Source organism: Agelaius tricolor, unplaced genomic scaffold, assembly GCF_023055355.1.
Source record: "Agelaius tricolor isolate 1412-34295 unplaced genomic scaffold, bAgeTri1.0.p SCAF_23, whole genome shotgun sequence".
Lineage (NCBI taxonomy): Eukaryota > Metazoa > Chordata > Aves > Passeriformes > Icteridae > Agelaius > Agelaius tricolor.
Genome location: NW_027269283.1, coordinates 112,544 through 139,451, shown reverse-complemented (window position 1 = coordinate 139,451; position 26,908 = coordinate 112,544). Strand labels below are relative to the sequence as shown.

The following is a 26,908-nucleotide window of genomic DNA, read 5'->3' as shown; positions in this document are numbered from 1 at the left end:
TATCAGGGGTGCAGATATGGGTGCTGTTGGGGAAAGTTTTGTTATAAATACATATTACAATATTGGCTTTTTGCAAATATTAAGATGGATTCTATATGTGTATTAGAGTAACTTTGCTATAAAAACATAGGGTTTTTTCTGTTGTTAACTAAACCTAGACATAGTAGTTAAATAGCTGATATAGCATGTTTGTGTTAAACTGCCTGCTTGGTTGGGATAACATTCAATAAACCTATGATGGAGACCCCTGCTGCTGACATGCCAATTATCAGCGCCCACCATCTCTAGAAAAAATGGACCAAAGCCCAAACAGGAGGTGATAACAAGGGCGAACTCAAATCACCGCCACAAAATGCACAGGCTCTGAAAAGGTGGGCCCAAAGAGGAGACATGCTAAACAATTCTTAGAACATGTAAAGTAATTTGGGGAAAAGTTTAAATATGCATAATTGCCTATGACTATGCAGTAGACTGATGTAATAGAAAGGATATGTAAAGGACATCTCTGAAACAGCAGGTGTGCTCTTGGCTGAATGCCAAGCACCTGGCCACAAAAACATTGCTTTATTCTCTTTGTCTCTTATTGTCCTTTATTCAACTTTTAAATTTTTACCGGAAGTGAACCTTGTTTTTCACAATGAGGATGTGTAAAATGGGGCTTGGGGTGCTCAAATGCCTCAAGAAAGCACAAAAAACACCCAAGCACCACATTGCCCTCATGGCTGGGCTGGTGGTCCAGCAGCTCAAGTAGAAGAGGCCTCCAGGAGCTCAGGGGAGCAGCAGCCCTCATACTGAGGCACGGCCTGTGGAGAAAGGGGTCAGTGGCCCAAATGCGTGCTTTGGAAATCTGAGCTGGGTTCCTAAATCCCATTGGAAGTGTCTGTAATAGACCTGTGGTGGCTGAGGGATGTACGTGGGAAGGGTTTGGCAGCCTGGAAGTGGACTTGTTGATGCTCTGAGCTCTGTTGTGTCTGGGAGCCTGTTCCTTTGACCTTGCCCAAGGGCAGAGTGTTGGTGAGGGCTGGAGTTGGAGGCTGTGTCTGCCCCGAGAGCCGGTACCGTGGGGCTGCAGGTGCTCCTGCCAGCGTGGGCTTGTCTGAGCCGGGCCTTGTGCCTCTTTCAGGTGTCCCTGCTGCAGTCACAGCTGGCCCAAGAGCGACAGCAGCGGCAGAACTCCACTGAGAGCTGTGCAAGGACCAGGCAGGAGCTGTCAGACCTTCACCAGGAGCTGTGCTGCTCCTTTGCAGCTGTGCAAGGAGCCCAAAGCTGCTCTTGTGGAAGCAGAGACTTGAAGCTGCATCACTCTCTGAACCTTAACTTGGCAGTGACATCCTTGGGCCGTCCCTCTCTGGAGAGAGAGGCCTTACAGAAGGCAGCTGCAGCTCTGCTCTTCCACACAGGATTTGTGCCCTGCTCAGAAGCCAATTCCTGTCAACGCGGGCACAAAAATCCTCCCTAGGACACAGATGAATGCAACCAAAAATGAGGGCAAAAATACCTGCCAAAGTTTCTGCAAGCAGACCCATTTGGTTCTTGAAGATCTGTTCCTAGTGAGGAATCTTTGATGGAAGCAGCAAGATTTTCTTCTGCCTACAAGACCTAGTGATATATTGCCAAACAGAGAGCAGAGAAAAAAATGTACTCGTGGTTGTCTCATTTTATGAGCCTTAAACACTGCAGCTCTCAGCATTTCTCTGTAGAAATTTGAAACGCCCCTGAAACACCATTCTTCCTCCTCATATGGCTGTTCTAAAGGCAAAGCTTTATTTTCCATGAATATTTGTAGGCACCAAGAACCTTTTTAGGCTTTTTCTTTCATGTGCCCTTTGTCAGGGAAGACAGAAGAATTCCTGTGACTCAGGAATGAAGTGCATCCCTAAAGAGCCTGCAAGTCTTGAGAATGCTGAGCCTTAAAACTGACTTCTGAGCCAGGTCCCTGCCCAGCTGCCCAGGAGGGCTCTGGGGACATGGGGGAGGCAGGGCCAGTGCCAGGACCAGCAGGGAGCAGGGATGGGGGAAGAGCCAGGGAGGGCCTCCCAACAGCCCCTGGAATGCTGGGCTTTGGGCCCTGGCAGCCATCACAAAGGCCATGGAACATTGGGGGTATGACCCTGGCAAGTGTCACAAAGGCCATGGAATGCTGGGGGTTGGATCCTGGCAACAATCAACAGCTCCTGGCTATTGGGGTTTGGACCCTGGAGCTGTCAACAGCTCGTGAACTTTGGGGCTTGGACCTTGCAAAGGCCAACGGCACTTAGATTGTGTGCTATTGACCCTGCAAAGGCCAAGAACCTTTGAATATTGGTGTTTACACCCTGCAAAGGCCAAGGGCCTTTGGATATTGGTGTTTACACCCTGCAAAGGCCAAGGGCCTTTGGGTTTTTGGGGTTTAGACCCTGCAAAGGCCAAGGGCCTTTGGATATCAGGGTTTAGACCCTGCAAAGGTCAAGGGCCTTTGGGCACTGGGCTTTAGACCCTGCAAAGGCCAAGGGCATTTGGATATCAGGGTTTAGACCCTGCAATTGCCAAGGGCCTTTGGATATTTGGGGTTTAGAGCCTGCAAAGGCCAAGGGCCTTTGGTCACTGGGGTTTCGACCCTGCAAAGACCAAGGGCCTTTGGTCACTGATATTATCTGTCTCTGATATTATCTGTCTCTTCGTGCGAGGGGCGGATGGAGACCCGGAGGGTGAGTGACAAAGCCGCTGCTCTCCTTGTGCCAAGCCCAGCAGGGACCTGGGTGGGCCTGGGCTGTGCCTTAGGGAACAGTTCCCTTTGGGATCTGCAAGGGATTAACAGTTGGCTGTTCCAGAGCTGGCAGCAGCTGTGGTGCTTGCCCTGGGGACAGGCCTGGGAGGGAATGGGGGGCTCCTGGCTATCCCAGAGCGCAGCCACATCTCCTCCACTCTCTTTGTCCCACTGGAGGCCGTGGGCACAAACAAGGGAGCAGCTTTTCATTGCCTTCCCCTCACCCAAATTACAGCGCAGCCTCAGCGCTTCCCAGAGTCAAGAATGAGTTGCTCCCAGACATCTCCAAAATGATCCCCAGTGGCCCAGAGGAGGTCACAAGGATGATAGGAAGGTGCTGCAAGGGCTGGAGCACCTGTGCCAAGGGAAAAGGATGCAAGAGTTGGGGTTGTCCTGACTAGAGAAGGTTCCAGGGTGACCTTAGAGTCCCTTCCAATGCATGAAAGGGCTGCAAGAGAGCTGGAGAGGGACTTAAGCCAGGGGCCTGCAGGGACAGGACAAGGCTTCCCAGTGAGACATGGCAAGGATGGATGGGATATTGGGAGGGGATTCTGCCCTCTGAGGGTGCTGAGGCCGTGGCACAGGTTGCCCAGAGAAGCTGTGGCTGCCCCTGGATCCCTGGGAGTGTTCAAGGCCAGGTTGGATTGGGCTCTGGGCAGCTCCCCTTCTGGTGTTCTTAGAAGTGATCAGACACCTTGCAGCATGTTGGTTTGCACTGCTGTCAAACTCCTGGGCTGAAAATATTGCCAAGGAAGGGAGAAGGAGCTCAGCTGGAAGTGCTGTGCTCTGGGACAGGCTGGGAAGCACTTAGAGGCAACTGCCTGAGGGGCAGCCATGCAGTCTGAGTGTGCTCTTGCCTGTGCACTTGCAGGGAGCTCGAGGGCTTTCTCACCAGGGACGTTCCTCCAGAGCCCCTCAGGTGAGTAAACTGTGCTGAGCTGGCTGGTCTTTTGAAACTGGTTCTCCATGAATGGACACTGGTTCTTGTGGGATCAGAAGAGGCATCTCAGTGCTACTTTGGAACAGGAACAGAATACCTGACTAACAGCTGGATGTGGTCTTTCAGGTGCTGGTAGACGGCGGTGACAGCATGGCCAATTCCATCATCTGCACCGACAATCCTGGGAACATCCTCTCAACTCTGACATCCACTGATGAACAGCATCCCTTTGAACTGGCTCGGGAAGCTACAGAGAATTGTGAGCGCATGTGGCAACAGTTTGATCAAGTAGAGGAGAGAACCCAGAGGATCAGAAGCCAATACCAGATCATAGACTCTCTGCTAGAAGAAATCTGTAGGTGAGCATTTCCTCCTCCTCCTCCTCCTCCTGCATTCCAGAGGCAATCTGCTTCCAGGTCTGGGAGGTCAGAGGTGTCCTGGATGAAGAAATCACCTGCCTACCATGTGTAGGCCTCAGTGTGGATCTCGAGCAATGTCCTGTCTGGGTTTTTCATGCTCTACTGTGACTCACAAGGCTGTCTGGGAGATGCAGAGCCATATTGGAATAGAAGACTCCTTCTTCTCGCCGTGCTGCTTCCTTGAATTCTGTTCTTTGCGTGCCCCTGCCCAGCCACTGCTTGTCACTGAAGGAAGGCAAAATCCTGCCTTCCTTTCCCTTTGCCTCTGGAGGATTTCCTTGGGAGGGAAAGAGCAAGGTCTTCCTTAGCCCACTGCCCCCAGCTCCATCCTGGTGTGCTGAAAATGGCATTGCTGACTCTTCAGGCCTCTTGCTTCTTCTGACTGGGCCTTGTCTCTGCAGTGACTGTGCAAAAATTGAGAAGTCCAAGGAAATGCTGCGGCAATGCACTGGAATCCCGGAGACAGCAGCCTTTTGTCTGCAGCAGCAGAACACCAAGCAGCAGAAGGAAGCGTCAGTCCAGGCAGAAGAGGCAGAACAGCAGGACTGGATGGAGGTTGGTTTTGGAAATGAGATGGTTTTCCCTTGAAAACTCATCTTACCCCTTCTTGTACAGTGGAGGACTTGGCTGCACTCGAGGGAGAAGGGCCATCCTTGCAGAGGGAGCTGGAAGTCAAGAGGCAGACTTTGGAGGAATTGCAGCTTCAGAGGGATGTGCTGGAGCAAGGGAGGGATGATGGTAGCAGGGCTCTGAACACCTTATTGCTAGGCAGCACCTGTGGCAGTGGGAGTTGTGGCAGCCAGATCAGCCTGATGCTCTTTCAGGCACTAGAAGACAGGCACAGTGCTGTGCACACCTGGCTCAAGAGGGCACACGCATTTCTTAGCCAGGGATATGCATGTTCATCAGCAAAGTGTTGCATGCTTCTGCAAAATGTGTTGCTTGGGGCAGCCACAGAGCCTCTAAAAGAGGGAAGGGAGCTGGGGAAGGGTCTGGAGCACAGGTGTGACCAGGAGCAGCTGAGGGAGCTGGGGGGGCTCAGCCTGGAGAAAAGAAGGCTCAGGGCGCACCTTCTTGCTCTCTCCAAGTCCCTGTGACAGGAAGCTGCAGCCAGGTGAGGGTCAGGCTCTGCTTCCAGGGAAGAAGGGACAGGAGAAGAGGAAACAGTCCCAAGCTGTGGCAGGGGAGGTTTGGATTGGATGTTACAGGATAGCTGCAAGAGAAGGCTATGTTTCAGAGGGTCTCTGTCAGACACTCTCAGGTCTGGACAATGTGGTAGGTTTGGCAAATGCACAGCAGAGGTTTTGCTTTGGCCACATCAGCCAGACATCCATCAGTCACTAAATATCTGCTCGTCACAAGAGCCGTTTCCCAGTAAAGCATCCTCTCCTTGCAGAGAATTGCTTGGAGTATGTGAAGAGGTGACACGGTGATGCGGGTTTTCTTCTATTAGGGAGAAGTCCTGTATATTTCCCTTGATTCAGCTGAATTTCCCTTGATTCACTGAAATAGATCCAAAGAGAAATTTTGTCAGCCCAGTGGCAGTTGTGGAAGGTGCAGTGGTTTTATGTGGCAACACAGAGTTTGCAGTAGGGATGTTTGTTGGGAAGGAGCTGTCTGGGCCCAGGCAAGGCAGCAGGGCCTGCCACAGCACTTCCAAGGGAACAGTGCCAGAAGCTTTTGGCAGGCCAGGCTATCAGAGCTGCATGGGGCAGATGCTGTGAAACTTTGAGGCCAGGGCACAGGGGCTCCTTGTCCTCTGGCTGCCTGTGAGGTGGCACTGGCTGGCTCTGCACAGGGCTCCCGAGGAAGGGCTCCAGCTGTACCTTGTCCCACTTGCAGGTTTCCGAGGAAGAAGAGTCATCGAGCTGGTCTCTGGAGCTGCTGAGCCAGGAATCCTCTGGCCAAGGGCATGAAGTGGCCCAGGTGTGGCGAGAGGAGGAGCTGCTGGCCCAGAAGGCTGACCTTGAGGGCCGACTGGCAGCCACCGAGTGGCTCCGACAAGACCTTGCCAGGCAGCTGGAGGAGACCAGGTAAAGGCAGGGAGTTGAAACTTTTCAGATGGTTTTACATTCCGTGGACACAATATGGAAGCGTCTCAAGGAAAAAATATAAATGCCACAATGTGAAGATTGTTTTCCTGTCATGTGAAGCCAGCAAAGCTCCCGTCAGCCTTGGGCTCCTGTTTGTGCCACCGAGCACACTCCTGTGGGATGTCAAAAGCAATCCAGCCAGCCCTGAACTGAGGAGTAGTTGAACCATGCAGATGCTGAGTGAAACCTCAAGTTTCTCTTGGGTTTGGTTCCTCGTTCTGGGCATTGAACATCCCTCGTTCCTTTCTGAGTCGCTTGACATGATCCTGATCTTCAGACCAGGAAGCCTCATCTTCAGCATTCCAGGCTCTTACCTTGGCCCGTTGGGAGTAGCATGCTGCCATTCAGGGTGAAGCCAGAGGCTCCTGCTGACCATCTTGAGGCATTTCTGCTTCCAAGCACACTCTTGAGAAGTGTGGGACAGGATGTAGAGCTGGTTAGAGAGCAGCAGGGAAAGCTCTCTGGAATTCTCAACAGCCTCTGGGCATTCTTGCTGATTGTTGGTGGGCACCCAGCTGCCAAACCTGCCAAGGTGCCTTTGCATGGTCCCTCTCACTGTGTAAAGAAGGACAAGTCCCTTGGGCTACTGCCTGCTTGTTCAGCAACACTCAAATAAAGGCAGCAAGTCTACTCCTGGACCTTGCAAGAGTTGAGACTGCAGTCTCTGCATCGAGGTAGTTGTTGTTCAGACAAAAGGGTGATCTGATTTTTCACAGGTGCTGCCACGACCATGAGATTTTACTGTATCTGCCAAGTAGTTCTGAAGCCTCGTTAAATCCCGGGTGTCTGGAAGATGATGTACCTTTCTGTCCATTATCAAGAGCATTAAAAAGTCAGGAGTCAGCCAGGACAAGAGTCTGTTCTGTCCCCCTGCAGAGCAGCTTGGAAGTGCTGATGAGAGAAGGGCTGTGAGCAGGGACTGGGCTTTTGCTTGTTGCTCCAGCCTGTTTAGGCACAGCTACCCAGAGTCATAGGTCAGGAGCAGCAAGTGAAGGTTTGGCTGTTGAGGCCAAGTTGGGCTGGGCTGCCTGTGCTATGGCAGGCCATAAGGAAGGCCTGGGCAGTCCCTCAGAGGCCCTGCTCTGCTCTGGAAATGGCCCAGATGTGCCTTCTCTGGACGAGTTTCCAGCTGACCCATTTTCCATCCTCAGGCGTGGGGATCTTGAGCCACGTCGTCCTGGAATAACCGGCTGTGGGTGTCTGGAGCAAGCAACTCACGTCTGTCCATCTTTGCAACTTGTAGGTCAGCAAAGGAGAGCCTGCAATCCAGGCTGTTTGCTGCTCACCAGCAGATGGCTCAGCTGGAGATGACCTGGAAGCGTGTGGAGGCAGAGCTGCAAGGGGAGCTGCAGGGAGCTCGCAGAGAAGGCCAGGCAGCGCAGAGGAGGCACGAGGAAGAGCTACAAGGCCTCAAAGAGGAAAGGAATCTCCTCCTTGAGCAGAGGGAGGCTCTAGAAAAGCAGGTGAGTGAAAGAGCAGTGGCACTGCAGTCATGCAGCAAGGGGTCTGTGGCCTTCTTGCTTTTCCATGGCAGAGCAGCAGCTGCTGGGGTGAGCCCTGGGGCTGTCTCGTGCTCTGGGGGCTCCATGGCAGCTGCTCTGAAGGACACTCAGTGCTCTGCTGAATGTCAGCTGCTGCTCTGGACAGCTGGGCTAGTCCTCTGTGCTGCTGGCCAGCAAGCAGCAGCATGGATTCCTGCTGGCCTCTTCTTGCTAGCCTTGCTTTGGCAGGTGCTTTCTCAGGTGCCCTTGCTGGTGGGCCACTTAGAGAGTGAAACAAGTTGTCCATGTCCTTTGTGAATCTGGTGCTCTCAGGACAGGGAGGAGTGGAAAGTTGTCCTTTACCTTTGCTCACAGCCTGTGCTGTGGCTGAGTGTGAGAAGCTGTGGCTGTAGCCTCTGACTGCTTTGTTCTGTTTGACTGGAGGTGGCAGAGTTGACATCTCAGCTGGCAGCCTCCCAAGAGTGCCAGGAAAGGACTGCACAGAGAGCCCAGCAAGATGTGAGGGAGACACAGGAAGAGTCCAGGCAGAAGCTGTTGGAGCTTGAGAAGATCCAGAAGATGCTGGAGGAGGCACAACATCAGAACAAGGAGCTGCAAGTGCATCTGGACTACTTGGAGAGGGAATGGATTCAATGGGAAGAAGTGGCACAGCAAAATTCAGAATTGCAGGCTTCTGTCAATGCTCTAGAGAAGGAAAAGGCCAGGTAAATGAAAGCCTGTGGGACTCTGCATTGTGCTGAATGGATTCCCTCTTTGCCATCTTTGCACCTGCCAGGGACTCTGGCAGCATTTCCTACATGGCAGGTTCTGCACTCCCCGTGCAGACACGTCTCATTATCTGAATGCTGAGTTTCATTTTCTTTTCTTTCAAGCCTTCAGATAGAGTTTTTCTGAAGACAAAGTCTTCTGGGGAAGCCCTTTCCCTCTAGGGGTTATTGTGTGGTTAGGTGGGTGTGTTGACACTGCCTGAGGTGCACTGTAAGGAGCTGCATACATCCATCAGCTCTACCTTGGATCCTGTAACTTGAAGCCTTTGGGGTCTGGATCAGCCTGGCATCTGATGCTTTTTCTGGGCAGAACCATCTTAAGGCCCTGAGTGCTGCTCTAGGCCAGCTTGGCCTTGGAGGCAGCCCAGAAACAAGAATGTCTCTGTTGCATGGTTCCTCATCCAATGTCCCCCGCTGCCTGCAGGGGGTCAAGCAGGGTCCCTGCCACCCTGCACAGTCACAGGCATTTCTGACTGTGCAAAGAATGCAAGAAACAGGACCAAGCTATGGGGGGCTCATGTAGCTGATCAAATCCTGCCAGGCTTCAGTGCCACAGGATTCTTCCTCCAAGAAGAAGACAAAGCAAAGGCAGGGCACTCCTGCTTGCCTGGAGCCTTCTGCATCTTCCATCAGGTTGTGCTCCAAGCCTCAGTTGCCCTTTTGGCCTTTGTTTCTCCAGCTGAAAGTAGGATGGGTGCTGGTAAATCTTCGGGAACTTGCCAGAGATTCCCTGGCTCTAGGGTGCTGCTCCTGCTACCTGGATGTGTAAGATGGGGGAAGGAAATGTCTCTTCCATGCTGACCAAGCCTCCCTGCTTTGGAGCCTGGTTAGTCAGAAGAAAATTGTTCCTCTCCCCTAATGTCTGCATTGCAAGACTTTGTTAGGTTTGTATTCACATTCCCATCTCAGAAAGAACGTATGGCATGCAGGCAGGAACTCGCTGTTCATTCTGGGACAAAAGCAGAGTAGGCACATGCTGGTCAGGGACTGCAGGGGGAACAGTCAAGTCTAAACAGCCATATTGTTGAGAGAAACCTCATCAGGCAGAGCAGTTTCCCCCTGAGGTGGTGTGAGTCCTAAGAGTTGATAAAAGGTGATATCATTTAGTAATGTGTTGCTTGCTTTCCTTCTAGGCTGATTCTGTCTCTTGAAGAAAAGAATGTGTGCCTCAGGACACTGGAAGAGCAGAACTTGGCACTGCAAAATCAGGTGTCTCAGTGTCAATCTGCTCTTCAGGAGACAGAGCAGCTCTATTCTGAGCATAGAAGAGAACTGCTGGGGCTCAACACACAGGTAAGCTGTGCAGTGGCATCCTCTTCTCCAGGGACACACAACAGCACCTTTGCCTTGCAGGCCCCAGCCTCTTTCCCCTGCCAGCAGCATCCACAGCTGCCGTGTTCTGCCCGGGGCTGCTGCTGCACCCTGAGGCTGAGCCTGAATCTGGTCTCTGCTGCAGAAGTTTTCCCCCATCCTCTCCTGGGTCCCAGCAGGAAATGTGGGAGGAGAAGCAGCAGCAGACTCCTCTGGAGCTTCTCTGTCCCTCTGTTGGCAGTGTTGTCCCAGACAGAGTTGGTGCCTGTGCCCGGCACTGAGCAATGTGGGGACACAGAGGTGGCTGTGGCAGGCTGGGCAGGGCACTTCCAGCACAGCCAGTTCAGCCGCTGTTCCGAGCTGCAGCCCAAGGATGCCCATTGCCTCCCTTTCCCTGTTTTCTCTCCATCTGTCTCCATTGGCATCCTTGCTTCTGTGCCTTCTGCGTTTGGCTTGAAGTCATTTCTCCTTCGTTGCTCTCCCTGTGGCCCGCTGTGCAGCCTCAGGAGCAGCCCTGTCCCTGAGGCTCTGTGCATCCATCTTCCAGGCCTGGGCCCTGCTGGAGGCAGTGAAGGAGAAGGCAGCTTTCTTGGAAACTCGACAGAAGCAATTGGAAACTGAGGAGTCTGAGCTGCTTGTGAGGCTCCAGAGCTCTGAGGAAATCTCAGTGGACATTGCCACAGAGTGTAAGGCCATGGAGCTGGAGCTGAGGAAGAGACAGGCTCAGAGAGACAATCTCAGGGCTCGCAATAAGGAGCTGCTGAAACAGGTGGAGCAAAGTGAGCAAGGTACAGCTTCTCCTCTCCCATCCACTGCCCCATGCTGTCTGACCTGTGGGGATCTCACTGATGCCTCGCAGAGGAAAAGTGCCCAGAGATGGCAGAGGAGAAAAACAGCCAGCAGGAGATTTCTCCATCCACGTGCCAGTGAAAGTTTTCTCTTGAGAAAGGTGCTGTGGCTGGCAGTGCCCTCTGGCTGTGCTAGGGCTGATCCCGTGCACAGCTGGTGCCTCTCAGGCTCCGTGTCTGTGCTAAGGAGCTGTAGCTGGATGCCTCAGCTCCATTCCCCCCAAACTCCAGGCCCTGCCAGAGCCTCCAGGCTATTGGCCTCTCTGGAGCAGGGCTGCACAGGCATCCCCTGTGCTTTGTCTCTCTTAGATTGTTCACTCTGCACAAGGCCAAGAGCAAACACACTTTTCTATCCCTCTTATCCTTGCCCCTTTCATGCCTGCCTTTTTCTCTGCCCGGAAGTTTCCTTCATTTCTGTCCGCTTTGGAGCCTTTGTGGGCTTAGGGCCTGGCAAACACAGGCAGGTAGAGAAGACAGTGCTGTTGTCTCTGCAGGATGCACATCAGTTTAACTTGACTTTTCTTTTCCCCTCCTCCTTCCCCTTCCTTCCTCCAGCAATGTTGAGAGCAGAACACCAGAAAATCTCTCATGAAAATTCCCAGAAGCAAGACGCCATCGCCCTGAAGGAAGATGATGTGACTCTTTGTCACTCTTTGCAAAGGAATTTAGAGGACCTGGAGAAGGAAAGGAAGGATGTGCTGGTGAGATTGGCAGATGCCACAAAGGGCCCTTTCCTAGCTATGTTTGGACCTTGTGCTCATAGTTCTAAAGAGCACCTTTTCCCAGTTAAACTTTTCTAATTGCATTCTACTGAATAAGGAGGAGAAGATGTTGTAGTCATGGCAAAGCCAGTTAATGCTGAGGCTGCTGATTTTCCTCCCTGCTGGGCTTCTGTGCTCTAGAACCTTTAGTTCTCAATGTCCTCAGTGTCCCTATTGACATTGCATGGTTTGGGGAATTCCTGGTGTCCAATGCCATGTTCAGCTTTCTAAATATCTGGATGTGGAAAGAGGGAGGAGAACACAAAGTTTGCTGTTAATAGAAAGGTGTTTGGCCTTGGCCATGGGAGAGCAGCCAGTGGGGAGAGAGGAGAGGAAAGCCAAGGTCTGATCCCCAGCAGGACGTGTGCCTGCAAGGGGAGAACTGGTCCTGAGTGGCAGCAGAGAATGACAGACTGATCTGGCCATTGCTGCTCCCAGAGAGGGCAGTGGGGCTCTGGGGCATGGAGCCATGGGAACTCTACACAGGAGAGGTGGAAAAGCACTGCTCTCAGCCCAGCCCCAGGGAATGAAAGGCTGCGGCTGTTTGCTCTTCCCTTCCTCCCTGATGGAGAGCACATCCTCGTGGCACTGCCTGAATCCCGCTTAGCGGGCACTTGAAATCCTGGCTGCAGTTCTGGCAGCTCCTCCCCAAAGGAGCCCTGGAGTGGAGCTGCAGGAGGTCAGGCAAGGGCAGAAGGGAAGCTGGGATGGGCTGAGTGAGCTGGGAAAGATGCAGCATCAAGGGGAGGGGGGCCCAGCAAAGCTCTGCAGCATGCTGAGAGGCTGAGAGAGAGGGGCAGTCTGTGCCTGCCCCTGCAGGAGGAGTCCAGATCTGGTATGAAAAGCAAAGCAAGAGAGGGAATGAGTGATCCTTTTTCTCCCTGTTTTGGCAGCATGAAAGGGAATTGTACCAGCAGCAGATGAGATATCTGGAAAAGAAGAATCAAATGCATGCACCTGAGATGAGCAATCATAAGGGAAATAATCAAGAATTACAAGTGGAGAGGGAAGAGTTGCAAGAAGATTTGGAGCATGGGGCTGCTGCTTTGAAGAAATCGAGGGACAAGACTCAAGTACTGAGTGCTGCACTGAACAAGAGTGAACTTGCCAGAGGGGCTCTGAAGCAACACTTGGGCTCCCTGAAGGGAAAGATTTGTATCCAGGCAGGCAGAGACATTGACCTTCAGTCCACTCCAGTGTCCCTGAATTATTCAAGTGATGTTTCCCATGAAGAGGTGGGTCTCTATCCCTGTCAGTGCAGGCCTGCTTGGGTAAAGAGCCTTGTCTGTCTGCCTGGCTCCAGCCAGAGGCCACTGACTGCCAGACTGATTCCTGGCACACCCAGAATGACTGATCCAGCTCTGGAGCTTGCTGTTCAAAGCAGCTCCAGGCCAAAAGCTGGGCATGGGGAGCTGCTTCTCCTGTGCCCACAAAAGGGGAGGCAACACATGGGGGTTTGGATTGGGTGTGGGAAGGAATGGAGCCGGTGAGCAGAGTGATGGACTAATGCCAGTTGAGTTTTGGAGTAATGGCTGAAAATGTTCAGCACAGCTGGTGCTTAGAGTCAATTATATTGGCAGTTATGGAAGATGCAGTGGTTTTGGGTGGCAACACAGAGTTTGCAGTAGGGATGTTTGTTGGGAAGGAGCTGTCTGGGCCCGGGCAAGGCAGCAGGGCCTGCCACAGCACTTCCAAGGGAACAGTGCCAGAAGCTTTTGGCAGGCCAGGCTATCAGAGCTGCATGGGGCAGATGCTGTGAAACTTTGAGGCCAGGGCACAGGTGCTCCTTGTCCTCTGGCTGCCTGAGAGGTGGCACTGGCTGGCTCTGCACAGGGCTCCCGAGGAAGGGCTCCAGCTGTACCTTGTCCCACTTGCAGGTTTCCGAGGAAGAAGAGTCATCGAGCTGGTCTCTGGAGCTGCTGAGCCAGGAATCCTCTGACCAAGGACATGAAGTGGCCCAGGCGTGGCGAGAGGAGGAGCTGCTGGCCCAGAAGGCTGACCTTGAGGGCCGACTGGCAGCCACCGAGTGGCTCCGACAAGACCTTGCCAGGCAGCTGGAGGAGACCAGGTAAAGGCCGGGAGTTGAAACTTTTCAGATGGTTTTACATTCCGTGGACACAATATGTGGAAGCGTCTCAAGGAAAAAATATAAATGCCACAATGTGAAGGTTGTTTTTCTTGCACCGAAAGCCAGCAAAGCTCTCGTCAGCCTTGGGCTCCTGTTTGTGCCACCGAGCACACTCCTGTGGGATGTCAAAAGCAATCCAGCCAGCCCTGAACTGAGGAGTAGTTGAACCATGCAGATGCTGAGTGAAACCTCAAGTTTCTCTTGGGTTTGGTTCCTCGTTCTGGGCATTGAACATCCCTCGTTCCTTTCTGAGTCGCTTGACATGATCCTGATCTTCAGACCAGGAAGCCTCATCTTCAGCATTCCAGGCTCTTACCTTGGCCCGTTGGGAGTAGCATGCTGCCATTCAGGGTGAAGCCAGAGGCTCCTGCTGACCATCTTGAGGCATTTCTGCTTCCAAGCACACTCTTGAGAAGTGTGGGACAGGATGTAGAGCTGGTTAGAGAGCAGCAGGGAAAGCTCTCTGGAATTCTCAACAGCCTCTGGGCATTCTTGCTGATTGTTGGTGGGCACCCAGCTGCCAAACCTGCCAAGGTGCCTTTGCATGGTCCCTCTCACTGTGTAAAGAAGGACAAGTCCCTTGGGCTACTGCCTGCTTGTTCAGCAACACTCAAATAAAGGCAGCAAGTCTACTCCTGGACCTTGCAAGAGTTGAGACTGCAGTCTCTGCATCGAGGTAGTTGTTGTTCAGACAAAAGGGTGATCTGATTTTTCACAGGTGCTGCCACGACCATGAGATTTTACTGTATCTGCAAAGTAGTTCTGAAGCCTCGTTAAATCCCGGGTGTCTGGAAGATGATGTACCTTTCTGTCCATTATCAAGAGCATTAAAAAGTCAGGAGTCAGCCAGGACAAGAGTCTGTTCTGTCCCCCTGCAGAGCAGCTTGGAAGTGCTGATGAGAGAAGGGCTGTGAGCAGGGACTGGGCTTTTGCTTGTTGCTCCAGCCTGTTTGGGCACAGCTACCCAGAGTCATAGGTCAGGAGCAGCAAGTGAAGGTTTGGCTGTTGAGGCCAAGTTGGGCTGGGCTGCCTGTGCTATGGCAGGCCATAAGGAAGGCCTGGGCAGTCCCTCAGAAGCCCTGCTCTGCTCTGGAAATGGCCCAGATGTGCCTTCTCTGGACGAGTTTCCAGCTGACCCATTTTCCATCCTCAGGCGTGGGGATCTTGAGCCACGTCGTCCTGGAATAACCGGCTGTGGGTGTCTGGAGCAAGCAACTCACGTCTGTCCATCTTTGCAACTTGTAGGTCAGCAAAGGAGAGCCTGCAATCCAGGCTGTTTGCTGCTCACCAGCAGATGGCTCAGCTGGAGATGACCTGGAAGCGTGTGGAGGCAGAGCTGCAAGGGGAGCTGCAGGGAGCTCGCAGAGAAGGCCAGGCAGCGCAGAGGAGGCACGAGGAAGAGCTACAAGGCCTCAAAGAGGAAAGGAATCTCCTCCTTGAGCAGAGGGAGGCTCTAGAAAAGCAGGTGAGTGAAAGAGCAGTGGCACTGCAGTCATGCAGCAAGGGGTCTGTGGCCTTCTTGCTTTTCCATGGCAGAGCAGCAGCTGCTGGGGTGAGCCCTGGGGCTGTCTCGTGCTCTGGGGGCTCCATGGCAGCTGCTCTGAAGGACACTCAGTGCTCTGCTGAATGTCAGCTGCTGCTCTGGACAGCTGGGCTAGTCCTCTGTGCTGCTGGCCAGCAAGCAGCAGCATGGATTCCTGCTGGCCTCTTCTTGCTAGCCTTGCTTTGGCAGGTGCTTTCTCAGGTGCCCTTGCTGGTGGGCCACTTAGAGAGTGAAACAAGTTGTCCATGTCCTTTGTGAATCTGGTGCTCTCAGGACAGGGAGGAGTGGAAAGTTGTCCTTTACCTTTGCTCACAGCCTGTGCTGTGGCTGAGTGTGAGAAGCTGTGGCTGTAGCCTCTGACTGCTTTGTTCTGTTTGACTGGAGGTGGCAGAGTTGACATCTCAGCTGGCAGCCTCCCAAGAGTGCCAGGAAAGGACTGCACAGAGAGCCCAGCAAGATGTGAGGGAGACACAGGAAGAGTCCAGGCAGAAGCTGTTGGAGCTTGAGAAGATCCAGAAGATGCTGGAGGAGGCACAACATCAGAACAAGGAGCTGCAAGTGCATCTGGACTACTTGGAGAGGGAATGGATTCAATGGGAAGAAGTGGCACAGCAAAATTCAGAATTGCAGGCTTCTGTCAATGCTCTAGAGAAGGAAAAGGCCAGGTAAATGAAAGCCTGTGGGACTCTGCATTGTGCTGAATGGATTCCCTCTTTGCCATCTTTGCACCTGCCAGGGACTCTGGCAGCATTTCCTACATGGCAGGTTCTGCACTCCCCGTGCAGACACGTCTCATTATCTGAATGCTGAGTTTCATTTTCTTTTCTTTCAAGCCTTCAGATAGAGTTTTTCTGAAGACAAAGTCTTCTGGGGAAGCCCTTTCCCTCTAGGGGTTATTGTGTGGTTAGGTGGGTGTGTTGACACTGCCCGAGGTGCACTGTAAGGAGCTGCATACATCCATCAGCTCTACCTTGGATCCTGTAACTTGAAGCCTTTGGGGTCTGGATCAGCCTGGCATCTGATGCTTTTTCTGGGCAGAACCATCTTAAGGCCCTGAGTGCTGCTCTAGGCCAGCTTGGCCTTGGAGGCAGCCCAGAAACAAGAATGTCTCTGTTGCATGGTTCCTCATCCAATGTCCCCCGCTGCCTGCAGGGGGTCAAGCAGGGTCCCTGCCACCCTGCACAGTCACAGGCATTTCTGACTGTGCAAAGAATGCAAGGAACAGGACCAAGCTATGGGGGGCTCATGTAGCTGATCAAATCCTGCCAGGCTTCAGTGCCACAGGATTCTTCCTCCAAGAAGAAGACAAAGCAAAGGCAGGGCACTCCTGCTTGCCTGGAGCCTTCTGCATCTTCCATCAGGTTGTGCTCCAAGCCTCAGTTGCCCTTTTGGCCTTTGTTTCTCCAGCTGAAAGTAGGATGGGTGCTGGTAAATCTTCGGGAACTTGCCAGAGATTCCCTGGCTCTAGGGTGCTGCTCCTGCTACCTGGATGTGTAAGATGGGGGAAGGAAATGTCTCTTCCATGCTGACCAAGCCTCCCTGCTTTGGAGCCTGGTTAGTCAGAAGAAAATTGTTCCTCTCCCCTAATGTCTGCATTGCAAGACTTTGTTAGGTTTGTATTCACATTCCCATCTCAGAAAGAACGTATGGCATGCAGGCAGGAACTCGCTGTTCATTCTGGGACAAAAGCAGAGTAGGCACATGCTGGTCAGGGACTGCAGGGGGAACAGTCAAGTCTAAACAGCCATATTGTTGAGAGAAACCTCATCAGGCAGAGCAGTTTCCCCCTGAGGTGGTGTGAGTCCTAAGAGTTGATAAAAGGTGATATCATTTAGTAATGTGTTGCTTGCTTTCCTTCTAGGCTGATTCTGTCTCTTGAAGAAAAGAATGTGTGCCTCAGGACACTGGAAGAGCAGAACTTGGCACTGCAAAATCAGGTGTCTCAGTGTCAATCTGCTCTTCAGGAGACAGAGCAGCTCTATTCTGAGCATAGAAGAGAACTGCTGGGGCTCAACACACAGGTAAGCTGTGCAGTGGCATCCTCTTCTCCAGGGACACACAACAGCACCTTTGCCTTGCAGGCCCCAGCCTCTTTCCCCTGCCAGCAGCATCCACAGTTGCCGTGTTTTGCCCGGGGCTGCTGCTGCACCCTGAGGCTGAGCCTGGATCTGGTCTCTGCTGCAGAAGTTTTCCCCCATCCTCTCCTGGGTCCCAGCAGGAAATGTGGGAGGAGAAGCAGCAGCAGACTCCTCTGGAGCTTCTCTGTCCCTCTGTTGGCAGTGTTGTCCCAGACAGAGTTGGTGCCTGTGCCCGGCACTGAGCAATGTGGGGACACAGAGGTGGCTGTGGCAGGCTGGGCAGGGCACTTCCAGCACAGCCAGTTCAGCCGCTGTTCCGAGCTGCAGCCCAAGGATGCCCATTGCCTCCCTTTCCCTGTTTTCTCTCCATCTGTCTCCATTGGCATCCTTGCTTCTGTGCCTTCTGCGTTTGGCTTGAAGTCATTTCTCCTTCGTTGCTCTCCCTGTGGCCCGCTGTGCAGCCTCAGGAGCAGCCCTGTCCCTGAGGCTCTGTGCATCCATCTTCCAGGCCTGGGCCCTGCTGGAGGCAGTGAAGGAGAAGGCAGCTTTCTTGGAAACTCGACAGAAGCAATTGGAAACTGAGGAGTCTGAGCTGCGTGTGAGGCTCCAGAGCTCTGAGGAAAGAGCAGAGGCCATGGCCACAGAGTGTAAGGCCATGGAGCTGGAGCTGAGGAAGAGACAGGCTCAGAGAGACAATCTCAGGGCTCGCAATAAGGAGCTGCTGAAACAGGTGGAGCAAAGTGAGCAAGGTACAGCTTCTCCTCTCCCATCCACTGCCCCATGCTGTCTGACCTGTGGGGATCTCACTGATGCCTCGCAGAGGAAAAGTGCCCAGAGATGGCAGAGGAGAAAAACAGCCAGCAGGAGATTTCTCCATCCACGTGCCAGTGAAAGTTTTCTCTTGAGAAAGGTGCTGTGGCTGGCAGTGCCCTCTGGCTGTGCTAGGGCTGATCCCGTGCACAGCTGGTGCCTCTCAGGCTCCGTGTCTGTGCTAAGGAGCTGTAGCTGGATGCCTCAGCTCCATTCCCCCCAAACTCCAGGCCCTGCCAGAGCCTCCAGGCTATTGGCCTCTCTGGAGCAGGGCTGCACAGGCATCCCCTGTGCTTTGTCTCTCTTAGATTGCTCACTCTGCACAAGGCCAAGAGCAAACACACTTTTCTATCCCTCTTATCCTTGCCCCTTTCATTCCTGCCTTTTTCTCTGCCCGGAAGTTTCCTTCATTTCTGTCAGCTTTGGAGCCTTTGTGGGCTTAGGGCCTGGCAAACACAGGCAGGTAGAGAAGACAGTGCTGTTGTCTCTGCAGGATGCACATCAGTTTAACTTGACTTTTCTTTTCCCCTCCTCCTTCCCATCCCCTCCTCCAGCAATGTTGAGGGCAGAACACCAGAAAATCTCTCATGAAAATTCCCAGAAGAAAGATGCCATTGCTGTGAAGGAAGAGGATTTGGTTCTTCGTCATTCTCTGGAGAATGAATTGCAGAGCCTGCAGGAGGAAAGGAAAGATGTGCTGGTGAGATTGGCAGATGCCACAGAGCGCCATTTTATACCTAGGGTTGGGCCTTGTGTCCATATTTCTAAGAAGCATCCTTTTCCATTTTAACTTTTCCAATTTCATTTTTCTGAAAAAAGAGGAGAAGATGTTGTAGTCATGGCAAAGCCAGTTAATGCTGAGGCTGCTGATTTTCCTCCCTGCTGGGCTTCTGTGCTCTAGAACCTTTAGTTCTCAATGTCCTCAGTGTCCCTATTGACATTGCATGGTTTGGGGAATTCCTGGTGTCCAATGCCATGTTCAGCTTTCTAAATATCTGGATGTGGAAAGAGGGAGGAGAACACAAAGTTTGCTGTTAATAGAAAGGTGTTTGGCCTTGGCCATGGGAGAGCAGCCAGTGGGGAGAGAGGAGAGGAAAGCCAAGGTCTGATCCCCAGCAGGACGTGTGCCTGCAAGGGGAGAACTGGTCCTGAGTGGCAGCAGAGAATGACAGACTGATCTGGCCATTGCTGCTCCCAGAGAGGGCAGTGGGGCTCTGGGGCATGGAGCCATGGGAACTCTACACAGGAGAGGTGGAAAAGCACTGCTGTCAGCCCAGCCCCAGGGAATGAAAGGCTGCGGCTGTTTGCTCTTCCCTTCCTCCCTGATGGAGAGCACATCCTCGTGGCACTGCCTGAATCCCGCTTAGCGGGCACTTGAAATCCTGGCTGCAGTTCTGGCAGCTCCTCCCCAAAGGAGCCCTGGAGTGGAGCTGCAGGAGGTCAGGCAAGGGCAGAAGGGAAGCTGGGATGGGCTGAGTGAGCTGGGAAAGATGCAGCATCAAGGGGAGGGGGGCCCAGCAAAGCTCTGCAGCATGCTGAGAGGCTGAGAGAGAGGGGCAGTCTGTGCCTGCCCCTGCAGCAGGAGTCCAGATCTGGTATGAAAAGCAAAGCAAGAGAGGGAATGAGTGATCCTTTTTCTCCCTGTTTTGGCAGCATGAAAGGGAATTGTACCAGCAGCAGATGAGATATCTGGAAAAGAAGAATCAAATGCATGCACCTGAGATGAGCAATCATAAGGGAAATAATCAAGAATTACAAGTGGAGAGGGAAGAGTTGCAAGAAGATTTGGAGCATGGGGCTGCTGCTTTGAAGAAATCGAGGGACAAGACTCAAGTACTGAGTGCTGCACTGAACAAGAGTGAACTTGCCAGAGGGGCTCTGAAGCAACACTTGGGCTCCCTGAAGGGAAAGATTTGTATCCAGGCAGGCAGAGACATTGACCTTCAGTCCACTCCAGTGTCCCTGAATTATTCAAGTGATTTTTCCCATGAAGAGGTGGGTCTCTATCCCTGTCAGTGCAGGCCTGCTTGGGTAAAGAGCCTTGTCTGTCTGCCTGGCTCCAGCCAGAGGCCACTGACTGCCAGACTGATTCCTGGCACACCCAGAATGACTGATCCAGCTCTGGAGCTTGCTGTTCAAAGCAGCTCCAGGCCAAAAGCTGGGCATGGGGAGCTGCTTTTCCTGTGCCCACAAAAGGGGAGGCAACACATGGGGGTTTGGATTGGGTGTGGGAAGGAATGGAGCCGGTGAGCAGAGTGATGGACTAATGCCAGTTGAGTTTTGGAGTAATGGCTGAAAATGTTCAGCACAGCTGGTGCTTAGAGTCAATTATATTGGCAGTTATGGAAGATGCAGTGGTTTTGGGTGGCAACACAGAGTTTGCAGTAGGGATGTTTGTTGGGAAGGAGCTGTCTGGGCCCGGGCAAGGCAGCAGGGCCTGCCACAGCACTTCCAAGGGAACACTGCCAGAAGCTTTTGGCAGGCCAGGCTATCAGAGCTGCATGGGGCAGATGCTGTGAAACTTTGAGGCCAGGGCACAGGTGCTCCTTGTCCTCTGGCTGCCTGAGAGGTGGCACTGGCTGGCTCTGCACAGGGCTCCCGAGGAAGGGCTCCAGCTGTACCTTGTCCCACTTGCAGGTTTCCGAGGAAGAAGAGTCATCGAGCTGGTCTCTGGAGCTGCTGAGCCAGGAATCCTCTGACCAAGGACATGAAGTGGCCCAGGCGTGGCGAGAGGAGGAGCTGCTGGCCCAGAAGGCTGACCTTGAGGGCCGACTGGCAGCCACCGAGTGGCTCCGACAAGACCTTGCCAGGCAGCTGGAGGAGACCAGGTAAAGGCCGGGAGTTGAAACTTTTCAGATGGTTTTACATTCCGTGGACACAATATGTGGAAGCGTCTCAAGGAAAAAATATAAATGCCACAATGTGAAGGTTGTTTTTCTTGCACCGAAAGCCAGCAAAGCTCTCGTCAGCATTGGGCTCCTGTTTGTGCCACCGAGCACACTCCTGTGGGATGTCAAAAGCAATCCAGCCAGCCCTGAACTGAGGAGTAGTTGAACCATGCAGATGCTGAGTGAAACCTCAAGTTTCTCTTGGGTTTGGTTCCTCGTTCTGGGCATTGAACATCCCTCGTTCCTTTCTGAGTCGCTTGACATGATCCTGATCTTCAGACCAGGAAGCCTCATCTTCAGCATTCCAGGCTCTTACCTTGGCCCGTTGGGAGTAGCACGCTGCCATTCAGGGTGAAGCCAGAGGCTCCTGCTGACCATCTTGAGGCATTTCTGCTTCCAAGCACACTCTTGAGAAGTGTGGGACAGGATGTAGAGCTGGTTAGAGAGCAGCAGGGAAAGCTCTCTGGAATTCTCAACAGCCTCTGGGCATTCTTGCTGATTGTTGGTGGGCACCCAGCTACCAAACCTGCCAAGGTGCCTTTGCATGGTCCCTCTCACTGTGTAAAGAAGGACAAGTCCCTTGGGCTACTGCCTGCTTGTTCAGCAACACTCAAATAAAGGCAGCAAGTCTACTCCTGGACCTTGCAAGAGTTGAAACTGCAGTCTCTGCATTCAGGTAGTTGTTGCTCAGAAAAAAGGGTGATCTGATTTTTCACAGGTGCTGCCACGACCATGAGATTTTACTGTATCTGCCAAGTAGTTCTGAAGCCTCGTTAAATCCCGGGTGTCTGGAAGATGATGTACCTTTCTGTCCATTATCAAGAGCATTAAAATGTCAGGAGTCAGCCAGGACAAGAGTCTGTTCTGTCCCCCTGCAGAGCAGCTTGGAAGTGCTGATGAGAGAAGGGCTGTGAGCAGGGGCTGGGCTTTTGCTTGTTGCTCCAGCCTGTTTGGGCACAGCTACCCAGAGTCATAGGTCAGGAGCAGCAAGTGAAGGTTTGGCTGTTGAGGCCAAGTTGGGCTGGGCTGTCTGTGCTAGGGCAGGCCATAAGGAAGGCCTGGGCAGTCCCTCACAGGCCCTGCTCTGCTCTGGAAATGGCCCAGATGTGCCTTCGCTGGACGAGTTTCCAGCTGAGCCATTTTCCATCCTCAGGCGTGGGGATCTTGAGCCACGTCGTCCTGGAATAACCGGCTGTGGGTGTCTGGAGCAAGCAACTCATGTCTGTCCATCTTTGCAACTTGTAGGTCAGCAAAGGAGAGCCTGCAATCCAGGCTGTTTGCTGCTCAGCAGCAGATATCACAGCTGGAGATCACCAGGAACCATCTGGAAGCTCGAGTGCTCACAGTCACACAGGACAAAGTGGTGATAGAAGGTGAGAACCTCGTGTGCTTTGTTTGTGCTGCTGCCCCTGACTAGAGAAGCTGAGCACCCTGTAAAGCTGTCTCTGTCCACAGAACTTCTGAGGAGTAGTGGGGCTGGAGGCACTGAAAGGGCCTGTGGTCAGTAAAGTCAGTCAAGAATGTGAATCTTGCTGTTGGTCATGTTTGCAGGAGAAGTGAAGTGCCTGCAAGGTGAGCTGGAAGCAGAGAGAGCTCTCAGGAGGCAGGAACAGGAAGACACAGCTCAACAGCTCTTGCAGGCAGAGCAGCAGCATCAGGAACGCCTCAGGCTTCAGGGAACTGCTCAGCAACTGGAAATAAAGAAGCTCCTGCAAGACCTGGTAGGGGACCATATGCTTCTGAATTGTCCAAGCCAGCCCTGTGGGTTGGTGCAGCACAAGCAGAGGCTGAGGGTGTGAAAGGGCAGCAATCCTCTGCCAGAGGCCTCCCGCTGCCTGGCCGGGCAGCAGAGCCAGCAGCTGAGACTTGGAGGAGTGTGAAGGCCCCCAGGATGGTGCTGGGACAGTAAATGCAGCCATGGCTTCAGTGAGGGTGTAAGAGGAGTTCCAGAGCAGGTTGGGCAGTGCCAACCCAAAGCGTGGCAGCCCAGGGCAGGATCATCCCCGAGTGCCACCTGCCACAGAGCAGATGCCAGCGTGGAGCAGATGCCAACAGTGCTGCTGGCTGCAGGCGTGGGAACTCGTTTCCTTTCTCCCTGTGCTTCCATGGTGGACAGAGGGATTAGCTTTGGGCTGGAAGCAAATGGAACAGGCCCCTTGTTCCTGGTCCTTCAGTCCTTGTGACTGGGGCATCAGAGAGGGGAAGGTGACACCTCCTCCTCTGAGTGCTTGGACTCGGTGCTTGGGAAGGTCTTTGCCAGCAGAAGAGGTTCCACAAGTCTGTGATTCTTGCACCTGCTGAGCCTCCTTTTGAATTCCCTGACAGGACACAGCTTCTGGAGTGCAGAAAGCCAGTGCTGTTGTCTTTTCCAGTTGGGGGTTGTGGGAGGGATGGAGCTTCACATCTTTCAGCCAGGAGCTTGCCTGGGGCTTCATCTTGCAAATTTTTCCTCCCCTCCTCAGGCAAGTGAGCGTGAAAGGCACCGTGCAGAAATGGAGGAGACGCTGGAGCAATGGGAAAAAGAGAAGGCAGAGAGAGAGCAGGAGCACAAGAAGGTGCTGTTTGAGATGAGGCAGAAAGTTGCCACCCTGCTGGCCCAACAAGAAGAGCTAAAGAGATTTGAGAATGCCAAGCAAGAGGTAATGATTGTGAGAGGAGAGCTGGTGTGATTTTTTGCAAGGCTGGAGCTGTGGGAGATGGCAGGATAGGGGGCTGTGTGGAGCATGCCCTCCGTGTCTCCTGCATTGAATTAGGGGAGGTGAAAGCTGAACAGGGCTGTCTTTGGCCCCAGGAATGAGCCCTCTCATAGGAAGCCAGGCAGAAACATCAGCTGTCAGCTGAGATTTTTGTGCTGCTCTTGTGCTCTGTTGTTCTAAGATGCACCTCAGGGTATCTTCACTGTTCTCCTTCTGCTGCCCTTTTGGTGTGTACTGGTAGATGTTCATGGCCAAGGTGAGTTTGTAGGACTTTTCTTTTGTGGGCATGGGAAGGGTGCAGCAGGAACGCTGACAAGAGAAAAATCTTTTAAAAGGCTTGCCTGGAGTATTTCTGAACAGTAACGCAGAGATGTCTTCTGGGCTGTGTTTTAAGTCACTTCCTGGGAAGCTGTGTCTCCCCCAGGGCAGGCAGTGGCCCAGGGGAGCAGCAGCCAAGTGCTCTGAGAGCACGTGAGCCCATCAGTCTTTGCCCATTGCCACACGGATGCTGCAGGAGGAGCGTGAAGCCCTCTGCTCTTTCCTCCTGTGCAGGTCCTGCTGGAAGAGCAGAAGGAGAAGAATGCTTTATCAGAGGCACTGCTCCAAACTCAGGGAGAGCTCAGCCGAGCCCGCCAGCAGGTGCAGCAGCTCAGGCAGGAGGTGACAGAGCAGCAGGAGAAGGGGCAGGTAAGTGTGAGTAGGCAGGCAACAGAGGGCAGGGCAGTGACAAGGGCACAAAAGGCAGCTCCTGGGACTGAGGAAGCAAGGGCTGCTTCAGGCCCTGGGAGCACAGAGCCTGGTAAGCTCCAGAGCTCAGCCCCAGGAAGGAAGGCTTGCAGTGGAAGCAGAGCTGGGTAGAGCAGCCAAAAGAAGCAGCTGAGGGAATGGCATTTTGAGGCAGCAAGTGGAAAAAGCTGAGCCTGAGGGCAGGTCCCAGGAAGTTGCTCTGTGTTTTGTTGCCAGACCATCAAGGCAAATCTGCAAGATGAGCTGCAGGAAGCACACAGTGAAGCCCAGGCAGCTCAGAGGAGGCATGAGGAAGAGCTACAAGGCCTCAAAGAGGAAAGGAATCTCCTCCTTGAGCAGAGGGAGGCTCTAGAAAAGCAGGTGAGGGAAAGAGCAGTGGCACTGCAGTCATGCAGCGAGGGGTCTGTGGCCTTCTTGCTTTTCCATGGCAGAGCAGCAGCTGCTGGGGTGAGCCCTGGGGCTGTCTCGTGCTCTGGGGGCTCCATGGCAGCTGCTCTGAAGGACACTCAGGGCTCTGCTGAATGTCAGCTGCTGCTCTGGACAGCTGGGCTAGTCCTCTGTGCTGCTGGCCAGCAAGCAGCAGCATGGATTCCTGCTGGCCTCTTCTTGCTAGCCTTGCTTTGGCAGGTGCTTTCTCAGGTGCCCTTGCGGGTGGGCCACTTAGAGAGTGAAACAAGTTGTCCATATCCTTTGTGAATCTGGTACTCTCAGGACAGGGAGGAGTGGAAAGTTGTCCTTTACCTTTGCTCACAGCCTGTGCTGTGGCTGAGTGTGAGAAGCTGTGGCTGTAGCCTCTGACTGCTTTGTTCTGTTTGACTGGAGGTGGCAGAGTTGACATCTCAGCTGGCAGCCTCCCAAGAGTGCCAGGAAAGGACTGCACAGAGAGCCCAGCAAGATGTGAGGGAGGCCCAGGAAGAGTCCAGGCAGAAGCAGTTGGAGCTTGAGCAGACCCAGAAGCTGCTGGAGGAGGCACAACATCAGAACAAGGAGCTGCAAGTGCATCTGCAGAACATGGAGAGGGAAAGGAGTCAATGGGAAGAAGTGGCACCGCAAAATTCAGAATTGCAGGCTTCTGTCAATGCCCTAGAGAAGGAAAAGGCCAGGTAAATGAAAGCCTGTGGGACTCTGCATTGTGCTGAATGGATTCCCTCTTTGCCATCTTTGCACCTGCCAGGGACTCTGGCAGCATTTTTTAAGTGGCTGATTTTAACTCTCCGTGCAGACACTTCTCATTGTCTGGATGTTGAGTTTCACTTTCTTTTCTTTTAAGCCCTCAGATAGAGTTCTTCTGAAGATAAAGGCTTTGGGGGTAGCCCTTTCCCTCTAGGGGTCATTGTGTGGTTAGGTGGGTGTGTTGACACTGCCCGAGGTGCACTTTAAGGAGCTGCATATATCCATCAGCTCCACCTTGGGGCCTGTAACTTGAAGCCTTTGGGATCTGGATCAGCCTGGCATCTGATGCTTTTTCTGGGCAGAACCATCTTAAGGCCCTGAGTGCTGCTCTAGGCCAGCTTGGCCTTGGAGGCAGCCCAGAAACAAGAATGTCTCTGTTGCATGGTTCCTCATCCAATGTCCCCCGCTGCCTGCAGGGGGTCAAGCAGGGTCCCTGCCACCCTGCACAGTCACAGGCATTTCTGACTGTGCAAAGAATGCAAGGAACAGGACCAAGCTATGGGGGGCTCCTGCAGCCAATCAAGTCCTGCCAGGCTTCAGTGCCACAGGATTCTTCCTCCAAGAAGAAGACAAAGCAAATGCAGGGCACTCCTGCTTGCCTGGAGCCTTCTGCATCTTCCATCAGGTTGTGCTCCAAGCCTCAGTTGCCCTTTTGGCCTTTGTTTCTCCAGCTGAAAGTAGGATGGGTGCTGGTAAATCTTCGGGAACTTGCCAGAGATTCCCTGGCTCTAGGGTGCTGCTCCTGCTACCTGGATGTGTAAGATGGGGGAAGGAAATGTCTCTTCCATGCTGACCAAGCCTCCCTGCTTTGGAGCCTGGTTAGTCAGAAGAAAATTGTTCCTCTCCCCTAATGTCTTCATTGCAAGACTTTGTTAGGTTTGTATTCACATTCCCATCTCAGAAAGAACGTATGGCATGCAGGCAGGAACTCGCTGTTCATTCTGGGACAAAAGCAGAGTAGGCACATGCTGGTCAGGGACTGCAGGGGGAACAGTCAAGTCTAAACAGCCAAGTTGTCTAGAGAAACCTCATCAGGCAGAGCAGTTTCCCCCTGAGGTGGTGTGAGTCCTAAGAGTTGATAAAAGGTGATATCATTTAGTAATGAGTTGCTTGCTTTCCTTCTAGGCTGATTCTGTCTCTTGAAGAAAAGAATGTGTGCCTCAGAACGCTGGAAGAACAGAACCTGGCACTGCAAAATCAGGTGTCTCAGTGTCAATCTGCTCTTCAGCAGGCCGAACAGCTCTCCTCAAACCGCGCTGGACAACTGCGGGAGCTCAACACACAGGTAAGCTGTGCAGTGGCATCCTCTTCTCCAGGGACACACAACAGCACCTTTGCCTTGGAGGCCCCAACCTCTTTCCCCTGCCAGCAGCATCCACAGTTGCCGTGTTCTGCCCGGGGCTGCTGCTGCACCCTGAGGCTGAGCCTGGATCTGGTGTCAGCTGCAGAAGTTTTCCC

The 26,908-nt window shown here is 53.1% G+C and overlaps 1 protein-coding gene across 1 annotated transcript; it reads left to right on the top strand.

The window, feature by feature from the left end:
- The first annotated feature begins 2,672 nt into the window (after positions 1-2,672).
- LOC139599312 (centrosome-associated protein CEP250-like) lies at positions 2,673-23,631 on the top strand. Its single transcript, XM_071446515.1, has 21 exons — positions 2,673-2,687; positions 3,618-3,665; positions 3,813-4,045; positions 4,507-4,660; positions 5,948-6,138; positions 7,442-7,661; positions 8,124-8,404; positions 9,601-9,760; positions 10,326-10,566; positions 11,182-11,327; positions 13,265-13,455; positions 14,761-14,980; positions 15,443-15,723; positions 16,920-17,079; positions 17,645-17,885; positions 18,501-18,646; positions 20,584-20,774; positions 22,080-22,207; positions 22,386-22,555; positions 23,297-23,473; positions 23,626-23,631. The coding sequence occupies exons 1-21, from the start codon at positions 2,673-2,675 to the stop codon at positions 23,629-23,631; spliced, it is 3,600 nt and encodes a 1,199-aa protein (XP_071302616.1).
- The last annotated feature ends 3,277 nt before the right edge of the window (positions 23,632-26,908 follow it).

Coding starts and splice junctions, on each gene's coding strand:
- LOC139599312 (XM_071446515.1), top strand. Junction 10,567..11,181: donor GGTGGAGCAAAGTGAGCAAG/GTACAGCTTCTC, acceptor TCCTTCCTCCAG/CAATGTTGAGAGCAGAACAC. Junction 11,328..13,264: donor AGGAAAGGAAGGATGTGCTG/GTGAGATTGGCA, acceptor TCCCACTTGCAG/GTTTCCGAGGAAGAAGAGTC.